The sequence below is a fragment of the Corvus moneduloides genome, chromosome 7, assembly GCF_009650955.1.
Source record: "Corvus moneduloides isolate bCorMon1 chromosome 7, bCorMon1.pri, whole genome shotgun sequence".
Lineage (NCBI taxonomy): Eukaryota > Metazoa > Chordata > Aves > Passeriformes > Corvidae > Corvus > Corvus moneduloides.
The window spans coordinates 34,574,055-34,586,850 of NC_045482.1; the positions used below are offsets into that span (position 1 = coordinate 34,574,055).

Below are 12,796 nucleotides of genomic sequence, written 5' to 3' on the forward strand. Positions count from 1 at the left end.
GAAACACTTATTCAGCAGCCCTTTAAAAAGTCGTAACAGATATTGCAGCCGTGGGAAAGCACTGAAAATTATCAATATATTAAAAATGCTTCTCTAGGCATTTTCTGGCTATCCATAAAAATTTATAACAAGTCATTTAAAAACCTCTTCAGATCTTTCTTTAATAAAAACACACATCCCTGAAAACATGACCACAGCATAATCCCTTGCCTACTAGTAAAAATGGAGCATTACTGAAATTATGGGTTCAAACTGGTACAAGTCAGCAGTGAAAAACAAATTTCTTTTATTTGCCCATTCTTCAACACCTAAGTAGTAACTATGGGTAATTTGAAATAATTTTGAGGTCGTGCTGTAACAGCAGAAATTTTTGACAAGTATCTACCTGAGATGGACACAGAGCTGACACTTGGAGGGTAGGGAGGGTGTTCAGACTGATTTGTGTCCAGAGTTGGACAGTTTTATTAATACCACATCATGAACCACTAAAACACAGTCCTGTTAATTCAATAGTTAAAGCCTAGGCAGTATAGATCGGTGAGATTTTCTCCAGGGAATTATGACATTTCAGGTAAATTAATTTAATTGCTAAATTGAGCACTTTAAGCACTGAGGATCTTGCCAAAATATCCATCACTTACACTTCTGAGCATGGAATTAAACATCAGAAAAACATTCTAATATGTATAATACACACAAGAAATGTTATTCTGTGATTTCTAGAACATTTAAAAATTCAATGATTAAAAATCATTCCAGCAGTCTGACCATGTTAGGTTTGGCCTAAATTAGAGTGAAGACAGGTAAAGTACTTAATAATCTTCAATGGAAAAGATTCCCTCCCCATCCCTAAAATACAGCAAGAACTTAGAGGCTCTTTTCCCATGAAATTTGGTTTCCTGTGTCTCAATATTAGTCATTATAGAGGTTCCCAGAAGATATAATTTTAGATAAAAATGCTGCAGGTTTTTTTTCTTTCTTTTACTGTTGCTTCAAAGTTGTCATTATTTGCTGTGTTGCTCTCACCGCCTTTTCAGCATTGCTGCAATGGTTTTTTTCCTCCTAAATGCCTCATCTTTAATTTGGGATTCAAAACACTTCAGAGATTTTCAAACTTCTTTTGGTCAGTATTTATACCCGCTCACTTTTAAGTATCATCTTGTGTCAGTTAAGCTGAAAGCTCATTTTTCATTTTGATATTAGCAGGGGAGGCATTTTTTTTTGAATCAGGGATTTTGTTTCTTCACATTTCTTTTCCATTCCAGCTCAGTAACGTGTGTATTGAACAACATCACAAAAGTCTGGACTCACAGCCAGCCTGGCCTTTTGCAATGACAAAAACTGACCAGCTGTTTATTTTCTGGTTCTCATGCAGCTTGCAATACCTACCTAGGAGGCTCTGATCAATGCATGTTCCATTCATCAATGATTTTCCTTCTGGACAAGCACATGTTGCACCAGAAGGGTTGAGTAAACAAATGAATTCACACCTCAGGTCCAAGCATGGATTAGGCACTGTTTACAAAGACAAAATATGAGAAACATTGCTTTTTATTTTTCTATTTAAAGATTTTAGAACTATGTTCTAAAGCTGAGAAAAGTCTGATACTTTCTACTTTCCCGGATATCAACAACCTCAACTCTGTGAACACACTCCCTCAAACAGCAGCGCAAGACCCCCAGAAGCACAGAATCTGTATCATTACCAAAAAATGTATGTGTAACATGGAGTAAAAAATTTCATCTGCTTCTGGCTAGAGGGATTTTTATTCATCTCTCTTCTAATTTGTTTTTATCTCTCATTTACAGTGCAGGTGCAAAAGGCATTTGTGTACAAATTTCTCAAGCGTCCTATCAAATGAGTGAAAACACATCAAATAACCTAAATCAAAATTATATAAATAAATATGACTAAATCTATTTTCAGTTTGTACAATCAGGCTCTGGTTTATATTTCTACAACTTGGTTACTTTTTCCCCCCCCCGAGGTGATATTGAGTTTAAAGTAATTATGCTTACTCACAGTCCATTTGTTTGTAGCGGTGAAAAATCAAGGCACTTTTTGCTTTATCAACATCCACACTTAGATATTCTACAAGGCTCCTGCCAAATTTGTGCACTCTAAATGCACCATTTTTAGGGCCTGCTCCATATATGTAATCCTCAAAAATGTCAATTCTATGTGGATGCAGCAAACCTTGAATAAAAATGGATAATACGTATTCATATATAAATAACAACGAACTTTGTTTTAATAAAAACTTCAATTCATTTCTATGATTACCACCTAAGGACATTATTTTTCAGACACCTTGTTTGGTCCCCACAAAAACTACCTTTAAAAAAGCAATCTTCCTCAAAGGAACTCTTCCCATTCTGCAGACAACTGAAATCTCAAGCTTTTTATCAGCTTTGCATACAACTGAACCTCAGAAACTGGCTGATCATATAAAATAGGGAAATCCCATAGTAACAACTCACTAATTAGAACAGACTTGTTCTACTTGTCGTACTCTAGGTACAACACTTTAACTAGATGTATGTGACAAGAAGAAAGAGGTTATTTTGCTTCAGATCAAAGAAACTATTCTGGCAAAACGTTTCTTCAGCTTCTTCCTAACACATTTGAAATGCTAGTTTTTGTACTGCATTTGTTTTAATTCATAATTATAGGAAATTAACGAAAAGAAGTTGTTAACTCTACCAATTCCTCATTTTTAAGAGTTCTGAGGGCCTATTAGGCCACCAACTGGATTTCCTGTGTACAACTGGCTGGAGAATTTCACATTTACCCTCTAAGAAGGCAATGGCTTCTAACTAAAACTTCTTTGCTGGAGATGCATCTCTTCCTGAAGCCATAAAGAAACAGAATTTATCATTCCTTGTGATACTTTGTGCCTGCTATTTTCTCCACTTACTCTAAAAATGGTTTTGAATTTCCCTTGTATTTATTTAATTTCATCTTTCAGCCTTTATTTCTTCCTACTGTTCTTTCATGCTATCAATACTTGGGACTCAGTATTTCATTTTCATGAAAATACCTATGAATTCTAAATAATTATTTTATGCCTGTTTAATTCAATGGGTAGAAGTTTTCAGTCTCATTGCAAAGCAATTTCTGAACTCCCCCAGTTTTCCTTTGGTCCAGTGCTAGAGGAGGTTGTGGCCAGATCCCTACACTCAAGGTGATCTCTCTTCAGATAGTTATCTTCATGTATATTGATACATTGTGGAATTAAATGCTTTTAAACCAAAGTAAGATTCTTTAAATCTTGTCCTGCCCAATTAGGATTCTGGGAGATTTCTCCAAGTATATTCCAGAATACCCTGGTGAATTCTGTGTTAAAACACTCAATAGCAACAGATATAAAATATCACCCTGATGATTTTCCAGAACCAGCTGCCCACTAAGCAATCCTCCCCAAAAACCTGCTTTTAAATATTTTTTTAAATGTATTCCTTCTCTTTTCTACTCAAATTTCATAAATTTCTTACTTAACCAATTGTCAAAAAGCCATCGTGCAACTCTATGAAACCAGAATCTCCCTTTTTATCAAAAGGAACTTTCTTAATTCCCATTCTGTTAGCAGAAGTCTGTGATTACTCACTGACCTGAAGCCAAGGCCATTATTTTTCCCAGAACCAATTCAGACCAACTGTTCTATAACCCCTAAAACTCCCACTCAGTGCAGGCAGCTCTGATGTAAGCCCAAGTGAGACCAAGCCTAAATATTAACCACAGTGTTATTCAATAATACCTAAACTTGGAGATCTGCACATATCAATGAATCTTTGTTCCCCTAAGGTAATTTTCTTAGATTATCCTAAAGCTAAAACTATTTTATCTAGAACACCTGTTTAGATAATCTTTGAAGCACTGCCAAACAAAACCACAAAATATTACTTAATAATCACTGATTTTTGCTTATATAGTTTATCTAAATAGTAAACTTCAGCGAAATCAAATCAAATAAAATAGGGATCATGTTATACCAAGGCTCTCCATACCTTGTTTCGTGCTCACAGACACAACTGAATCGGACCCATCAAAAAGAACACTGCCAATAACAGATAACTCAAAATCAGCCCAGAACAAGCGCTGACTGAACTGATCAACTACGAGACCTACAAAGGAGATAAAGTTCAAATAGGTACATAAAACCTGAAAAAAAATTAACATTTTTATGTAACTCTGCATCTTTATGTCATTCATATTCTTCTGGATACCAAATACTGTGACAATGAGAAGACTTGACTGGAAACCGAGGAGAATAAAATATAACAACTCTCTCTTAAACCTTCCCCTTGGGGCAACCACAGTTTTTTTGCTTTCTTTACCTTACTCTGTCCAAGGTCAGCACCTTTTCTAACCCGTTCTCCTCAGCAGGTAGGGATATAAATACCAGGTGGGAATTAAGTATAGAATCAAATCCTCTAACCTGTTCTCCCAACCAAAATCTAATATGCCAATTGCACCAGTGTGATCCTGTGTGAAAAACAAGGCATTCAGAATTCATGGAGTCTTTGTACCCTGTTTCCACACATATGTAATTGTGTTCTCATTTTTATCACCAATACTTCACATGCGGTCTTACAGAATTAAAAATCAGATTATTTTAATTACATTACAGCTGCAAGACTGAAACAGCAATGCTGGCAGATATATATATACGCATATACATATATATATTCATCTATATATGAAAACAAAAGTGAATAAAAGATAGATGGCATTATGAATACCCAGCCTCTAGGCAATAATTAAACAGTTAAATCGAGTAGTCCATGCTTCACAGAGGAACATTAAATGGTTAATATCCATTTTAGGTCACGTCAAAAACTTCAGTCTGAAGAAAATACTGGAACCATAAAATAATTTCATTCTGAGCTTTTGAAGTTGCAGTGCATCTTTAATAAGAATGGGAAAAGGTATTTTTCTTCCTACTTATGTAAGTAGGTAAGCCAGAAAAAATACATCAAAAGAAATTATACATAACCGCAAAAATACTCCTCTTAAGGTCATAAATTAATCAGCTACAGATAGATGAGAGGAAGTGGAGAAAATCTGACTCACAGACCAGTGAAAATGTTTACATGTAAAACTCCATTAAAAAAAACCCTCTTTGAAAGAAACACTGATATTCAGGGATATGGCTAAAGAGAATAATTTCTGGTAAAAGGCAATCACAATGTGTCAGCTCTGTGTGATGCATGGCACCTGTAAGGGGCATGGTTTAGAAGCAGTCCCCACTCTCCAGCTTTAAGTTATTCTTAGCATTTTAATGAGAATATTTAAATACAAATTAGTGAATAACTAGCATTCTCAATGTATCTTGCACGGTATCAGAGATAAAAAAAAGTATTTATATTTGTTTTATACATATAACACTCCAGTGATAGTTATTTCTATGTAAATCCTACAAAGTCAAGCCCAAATGCTCCAACTCTCACTCTCTCTTATTTAAAATAGGAAAGACATATATGGTAATAAATTTAAGAGCAGTTCAAGTAATATCAGTAAAGTCCTATTTGGGAGGAAATATTAAAGGTTTGAACTCTTTCTTTGCATTCCCTCTACATGGGCCTGTGTGAAGTATCGGACAAAAAAATTAAAATACTCCATAAACATCTATTTCCTACCATGAAGTAAAGCAAGAATAGCACAGAAGGATGTTACTGAAGTATTTTCAGGCAGTACATACAGGAAAATGCAAGTTTCTTAGGTGTTTCGTCAGTTTGTTTGAGTTTTTTTTAACTGAAAAACTGAAATCTGAGTTAGTGAGGACCAAGTATTTGGGAAAAATAAGGTGTTTACCTGTAGGTCTTTGCAGGTTCTTTTGAACCAATATCCTTCTCAGAGTACCATCCATAGATGATTCCTCTATGTGAGACCGGTCCCCAATAACGGTCCAGTACATCATCCTGAAAGTATTAAACACAAAATTAAGCTGAATGCCTACACAGAACCTCAAAACACTTCACTGACACTAAATTATTGTGAGCCTTTCAACCTTCCTGGAAGAGATGGGAGATCTTGGTTTGCGTTTAGGTAAACTGAGCAGGAAAGTTGAATGAATGACTTGGAAAAATGTAGACACTTGTAGACATCATTTTCTTTCCCTTGCTCCATTTTGCAATTTTATCTCAATTACCAAACCAGAGCGATGCTGAGGGATACATACCCCTTTTTGGGATTTACAGCAATTGCATATGGTTCTCCTGCAATGCTGGTGAGGAGCCTGGTGCAGTTTGGTCCCTTCAGCTGTCCCACATTGATGGAGTACCTCAGGCTGGTCCAGTGAGTCGTGTAGTAGCTGAACCAATGCATTCGGGAGTGATCAGTCCAGTAAACATTCCCAGCCACCCAGTCCACAGCAATGCCCCTTGGCCTTTTGAACTCCGGACACTAAAAAGATGAGATGTTGCAGTCAGGTTTGTGGAAATGGTCTTTCACAGCAGCTGCACAGCCACAGGGTAATTTTTTCATGTAATTTTCACGTAATTTTTTACAGTGAAACATCAGAAACACTGCACTGGAAAGGCATAAACTGCACCTGCAGGAGTCCAGTTCTAAGGGATCTGCTGACACTTCTATGCAATGCAGAAGAAGTCAATGCTTCAAATCTGTTTTCTCAGGTTTAAGGCTACCCACATTAGGGAAAAGTCACTTTGGCATCAACTACTTGAACTATTGATACTGAAGCAAATAAGTTTCATGGACTGTAATTCAAAACCAAAGGAAAAGGAAGTTTTAAGATTAGACAGCTGTTTTAGTCCATGCAGAAGCATGGTATGGTGATCCATCCCAAAGGCCTCAGTGAAAACAGCAGGAGAGCCCATCCTGAGGCACAGCTGCCAAGGATAAAGAAAATCACTGCAATTAGAAAACTGCAGAAAATTCCCTCTGTATTCCTGAATATTCAGCTTCACATGTAAAAGAGGCTTGGATGATTATAACATTAAATTTATCAACTGCAGGATCTCCATACTGATGTTTTTCCATAATCATTAAGGCCTAGATCTAAGAGATGGTCCTAAGGATATTGCAGATAGGAGACCTATATGAACGAGTTTCTCTAAAGTTTACTGGCATTCCTGCAGAAACGAGTAGCACCTGTAAAATAGGATTAATCAACTCTAACATGAATGCAGCATATCATAAAAAATTCAAGACCAGCATGAGCTAAACACATATACAATTATTTGCCTATTTACCTATAATGACATCAAGTTAAATTATGAACAAAAAACATGTATTCCTTAAAAAAATGAAGAAATGGAATGCTGCTAAGCTACATAGCTGAAAACTAGGAAAGAAAATCCTAAAATAACTTGTTTTTCCTCAGGTGTCAGAGTTCCCTAATACCACAAGACATTTGTAGACTATTTTCATCATAAAATAAAGGTCATTTCATTCTCTAGGTGAAATAATAGGACCACGAGGGTGAATTTAGAGTGTTCATTGTTCATAAACTTTTAATTCTGCAAAAATGTCACAGAAGGGATGTTTTATAGATATATAGAACCTTGATTTTCGATTTAGAGGAATAGTGAAGCAGCAAAATCAATCACTGCATCCACAAAACAGTATTTCTTTAAAAACAGGGTCACAGTTGATTTTTTAAGAAAATACTGTATCATAATTCTTTGGTATGCAATGACGACAGTGGCAGCACACACTTTCACAAATAACAGAAAATTAGTTTTCAATAAGTGTAGCATTTGTATATAACAAAGAGTTTTTGTTATATTCATTCAGCAACATTCACAGAAAGGACCAGACACCAAAAAAAAAAGGGTATTTTCATATAAAACCGATTGTATTTTTAATCTAAACTCCTTTTAATTCTGGGCAATATTCAGGCACCTGAGTGTAGAAACCTCTCATACCTGGAGATCTCTTTGGATAGTGAAAGGATTAATGGCACTGGCTTACAACGCTGGAACCAAATAGTCTTTTAAAAGGAGAGCAGCTGTCATGGCCAGAAAAGCCTCTCACCTTTTTTATTTTTTTTGACTGTTCAAACCCACAGTTTACAAGAAGACTGTTTTTTGAGAGCCTGGAAAGACCAGGATGGAGTTACCAAGCAGAATGAGAGATGGCTCCCAAACAAGCTGGTTCTAGATACAGATGAGACATCCTAAAAGGGACATCCTTAAGAGTCTGAAACAAGGATGGGGTTGCTGAGGAACACTGACCCCTTCTCCTCAACCAGACAGGAAAGGTGAAATTCCAGTAATTCTGGGGGGAATATAAAAGATCAAATGAAGAAGGAGACAAGGAGAAAAAATGGCAGGGAGCCATCGGGTGTAAGAGATTTATAAAAGAGAAAAAAAACCCACTAGCTGATGCTATGGCTGTGTAATTTCCAGTTGTGTTCATTAAGTTTCAGCTACGTGATAGTTCTCAGGTCTTATGCATCTTCTCACACTGTCTAGTAAAATTACTTGCTGGAAATGAGCTCTTACCTAATACCTTATTTGGATTATGCTAATTTTGAAGAAGAATTCTGCATACAAAATAAGGATGAAAATACAGGAAGAAAATCACATTAATGTTTTCTACAGTGATTTTAGCCCACTTTGATGCTAAATATAATGTACAACAACATATTAGAAAAATTGGGGTTTGAAACCTAATTGCCTTTTACAATTTGGAAGTCTCTGCACAGCTAGAGAACACATCAGCTCAATGACTTTTGATCAGAACTGCTGTCTTTTGTAAATTCTGTTCTCAAGGTAAAGAATTAATAACAAAAAACCGAAAAACAAAAAACCAACAAAAAAATCAACCCCCAAACCAGCCAACCAGCCAAAAAAAGAAACTGCAGTAACAGCTTGGATCTGGCAACCATTTTCATATAATGGTAGATTACAGAAAAATTTTAAGTCCCCAAAGTAGATGACAACTCTAGTTTGTATCATAAGCACATATGAAGCAATATTTTATCTTATTTATTTTGCAGATAATTTGGGTATGGAATTGCTATGGAACAAAGTAAAAGAATGTTTTATTTTACTTAAAATATCTTCATTAAAAAATAATACATTATCTAATGTTATATTAATAGAACAGTAAAAAGAAATGAGAAACAACAAAACTTTTAGACTTTTGCCCACTGAAACACAACATTTTCCTTGACAGATGAGCATCCCAATGGGTGCAGTGGTTCACCAAACCACCATTTGTATTACAGAGTGTAGGATCATTTATAAATCCCAACCAGCTGATTCCAGAAAGTCTCCTAAGTACATAAACTTCATCCAGACAGAGCTGTAGCTCTAAGGAAAACCAGAAACCCATGCTATTTAGAGAAAATGGTCTGGAAACAGCTTGCATTCACAGGACACACTGCATTCCACTGGACCCTGGGGCAAGTGTTAGGACAACACGAGTGGATGTGTCCCAAGAGTGCTTAAGGGTCCCTGTGAAGTTCTCAGAACACTAGGGCTGGAGCAGGCTGCCAATATTCCCACTGGATACACCACAAAACCTATGCTTTTCTTCCTCTTAGATGGTATCATTATTTTCATGTTCATCTTTTTGCCCTCATCCATAAAATAAAGCACTCGCGCTGAAGCGTGGGGTTGCTCTGTGTTGAGATTCACCTCAGATAACTTCCCTGTGTCTCTCCAAGGATTAGGCAGCAAACAGCTGCTCCAGTCATCACCAATTCACTCTGACTGTCTGAACTCGATTGGGATGAAATCCTCTTCTGCATCTGTCAATAAACTCTGAAGAGTTGATATTTACTATTTCCTTTAATGCTTGAATTTGTACCAGTCTTAAACCCCTTTTCTGTGAAAAATAGGAGAGCTACTTAAAACTATTCTCTGAGGAAGGCTCTTGATATGCTAATTCCACGGAGCAATTTCAGTTGAGATGGATTTTTGCATTAATGTAATTACCTGAAAATGCAGGTGACTTTGTTCAAGTTTACTGTTCTGATTTACATATCAAAGTCTAGATACAAAAGTTATAATGTAACCTTTGAAAACTTATCCATTAAAAAAAACTTGGGTTAAAATTAAGAAATTCTCAAGCTTTTTAAAACCAAATTTCGGTGACAATATTAAAGCAACACTATAAAACCAATTAACCTAATGATCACCAGCAAATAAGGCAACAATATTTGAATATTAATGAGATAATACTGGGAAAATAACTGAATAGTTAAGCACAATAAGAAGCAAATGTTTCACAAATATAAATGAGAAGTGTCCAAGATATATTCAAATACAGTCTGTGCATTTTCCACATTCAGATTTGTAAAAAAGCTTTGTCTGGCTTGGATCAAGAGTTGTCACAAGGACCTACCTGCACTGAGGAGACAGGGGAACATGGGGTATAAAGAAAACCATCATTTTTTCAATATCTTTGAATCGAAAAGGAAGTGACTAAAAAGTATTCTCAGATAACAGTGAAAAAGATATGAAAACCAAAAAAAATTTCAGTGCGTTAGGAAAATAGTTCTAAGACTATTTTATCTCTATTAGTATAAACAGGGAGACAATGACACATCAGCTGTGACAATTTCAACCCCTGGACTATGAAGAAGTCTGAAGGAAGCTCATGCTGAGTTTTACAGGCCTGTAAGAAAGACCCGTCAGAGAGGCTGTGGGACAGCAGACTGCTCTTATTGCAGAATGCATCTACACATTACCCCAAAATAGAATGCAAATAAACAAACAACAGCACCACCTGTTATTACAACACTTCAATTTCACAAGGCTTTACAAGTTCATTACGTTCTAATAATGATCTAAGAGAAAATCCTGTGTATCAGGATTTTTTAAGCACAAATACACACCACATTTAAATGAGAAAAACACCACAGTAGAATTATTCCACATCTTCAATATGAGTATCCTTCTGCAAATCTCAGATGACAGAGCCGACCTACTAGAAATTCTAGGAATTATTTTGTACTTCAGATCTACTTTACATTCACTTTCTCTCAACAAAATCCAAACCCTTCTGCTGGGCAGGTGGAAGTATTGGTTTTTAACCACTCATAAAGATGCCATAACAGACTCAAGGTATCTTCAGGGTCCATCCTGAGGCTTTTTGCCCTGCTGGTGTCAAAGGTCAGGAATGTAATTCATTTGGAGAAGAAATATCCTTGGATGGAAGATACTCAGTAGTGGCTTCAGACGTGTATGAATTATAGATGAAAGATTGGGCTACTGCTGCTACTCCTGTTTATTCAGCTGGGTGTAAAAAAGCAGTCACAGGATGGAAGGTCATCACTGTTACCTCTCCTAAATTTAAGGAAACATGAAACAGCCAGACAGGTGTTTTTTCTAACTGGATTTACTACTGGGCAAGAAAAAACTAATAATTCTACTCTGCTATCAAACTCAATAAAGAGTAAAAAACCCAAAATCTAAATTTACAGCCTTGACCACATTGTTATCTTGAGTTCAGTACTATCACATCCCAGAGAATTTTGTAGAAATATTTTAGGTAAAATGAGTAACAACCTGCATTTATTTTATTTTCAAGTAAAGACCATTTGAAATTACCGAAGCTTATAAAAATTCACATTTCTGTTGTGAAGTCCAAACTTACATTTATGTGTATTCAAAATAAGACACTATGCAGTTCAACAAATACAGGCAGAAATAATAATTGTTCTAATGTTTAAATATACATCATAACTTTGCCAATATTATTGTCTATATGATCACTGTAGAAATTAAGCTTGTATTTAGCCTATCATCATTTTCTGTCTTCCAAGGATTTGAAATTCATGGCTTTCTTCTTACATAGATATTACATTCTTCCCTTTCCTCTCTTGAAATAAAAAAATCTTGATGGTATACAGACTTTCCAAGCTTCTAATATAGTGATTATTTCTCTGTAGGAAAGTTTTTTAAATCCTGCAATTGTGTTGTCTTGGAGACTCTACCAAACCTGTCAGTCTTGAACAGAAAGGCTTTAGTAACCATATATATCAGTGAAATAAAATCATTCTCAGACAGACATTTTAGTTTACTAAATCAGCACATGCTATTACAGTCAGAACAGCAAAATAAACTGAATGGAATTTGTGTGATTTCATCTTTGATTTTGATCACTTACTATCAAGCCACTGTTACTCTGCCTTCTCTCTCTGTCGTGAAGTTTTCTGTAGAAAATCCCTCCTGGATTAAACTGAGTGCTCCAAACAATCATATCCCCTTGAAAATATGCATCCATTCCAGTTATCCTTGAATTGTGTTCAATATGTGATATTTGCTGATGAGCATCACTGTAGTTGAACGGATATGCAAAACCCAGGATGTCAGTGTCATTAGCAACATAGAGAACTTGATCTTCAGAGCCTAGGGATTATTATAATGAAACAAAAATAAGGTAAATGTCAACTAATGCAAAATCAGTGAGTTTAACTCAAGTAGCTTCTTGGTGTTTAGCTGATATCATTTCTTATGTTAAATTTTCTGGCTGTTGAAGATTGTAAAAACACCCACACTCTGGGCAATAAATGCAATTTTTGATGCTCTGATATCAACATATCAACCTCAGTGCTCTTCAAGGTCACAGTGTGACACCCAGGACTATATTTTAAGGAGTATGCAATATAAGAATTTGAACATTTTTAAGTGGTATCCAAAAAATACAGGATATTATGCATTAAGCCCATATGAATCCCATATTTTTATATGCATGCTGTCTTTAGAGGGTCCTACATGTATATATTAAAGGAACACAGAGCTGTCAATAAAGGTTTTTAAATTTCTCAACTGGAAATTAGAAGTGGAATTGTTTTATCTTTAGTGAAGGCAGTGAAGT

The 12,796-nt window shown here is 35.7% G+C and overlaps 1 protein-coding gene across 2 annotated transcripts in view; it reads right to left on the reverse strand.

The window, feature by feature from the left end:
• LRP1B (LDL receptor related protein 1B) overlaps positions 1-12,796 on the reverse strand; it is a 638,461-nt gene that overhangs the window by 41,759 nt on the left and 583,906 nt on the right. For both annotated transcript variants that reach the window (XM_032114472.1, XM_032114471.1), the window contains 6 exons: positions 12,086-12,327; positions 6,183-6,406; positions 5,816-5,922; positions 4,009-4,125; positions 2,024-2,197; positions 1,390-1,515 (listed from right to left, as the gene is read on the reverse strand). In XM_032114472.1, the coding sequence (XP_031970363.1) occupies positions 1,390-1,515; positions 2,024-2,197; positions 4,009-4,125; positions 5,816-5,922; positions 6,183-6,406; positions 12,086-12,327 (990 nt within the window). The remainder of the gene's footprint in view (positions 1-1,389; positions 1,516-2,023; positions 2,198-4,008; positions 4,126-5,815; positions 5,923-6,182; positions 6,407-12,085; positions 12,328-12,796) is intronic.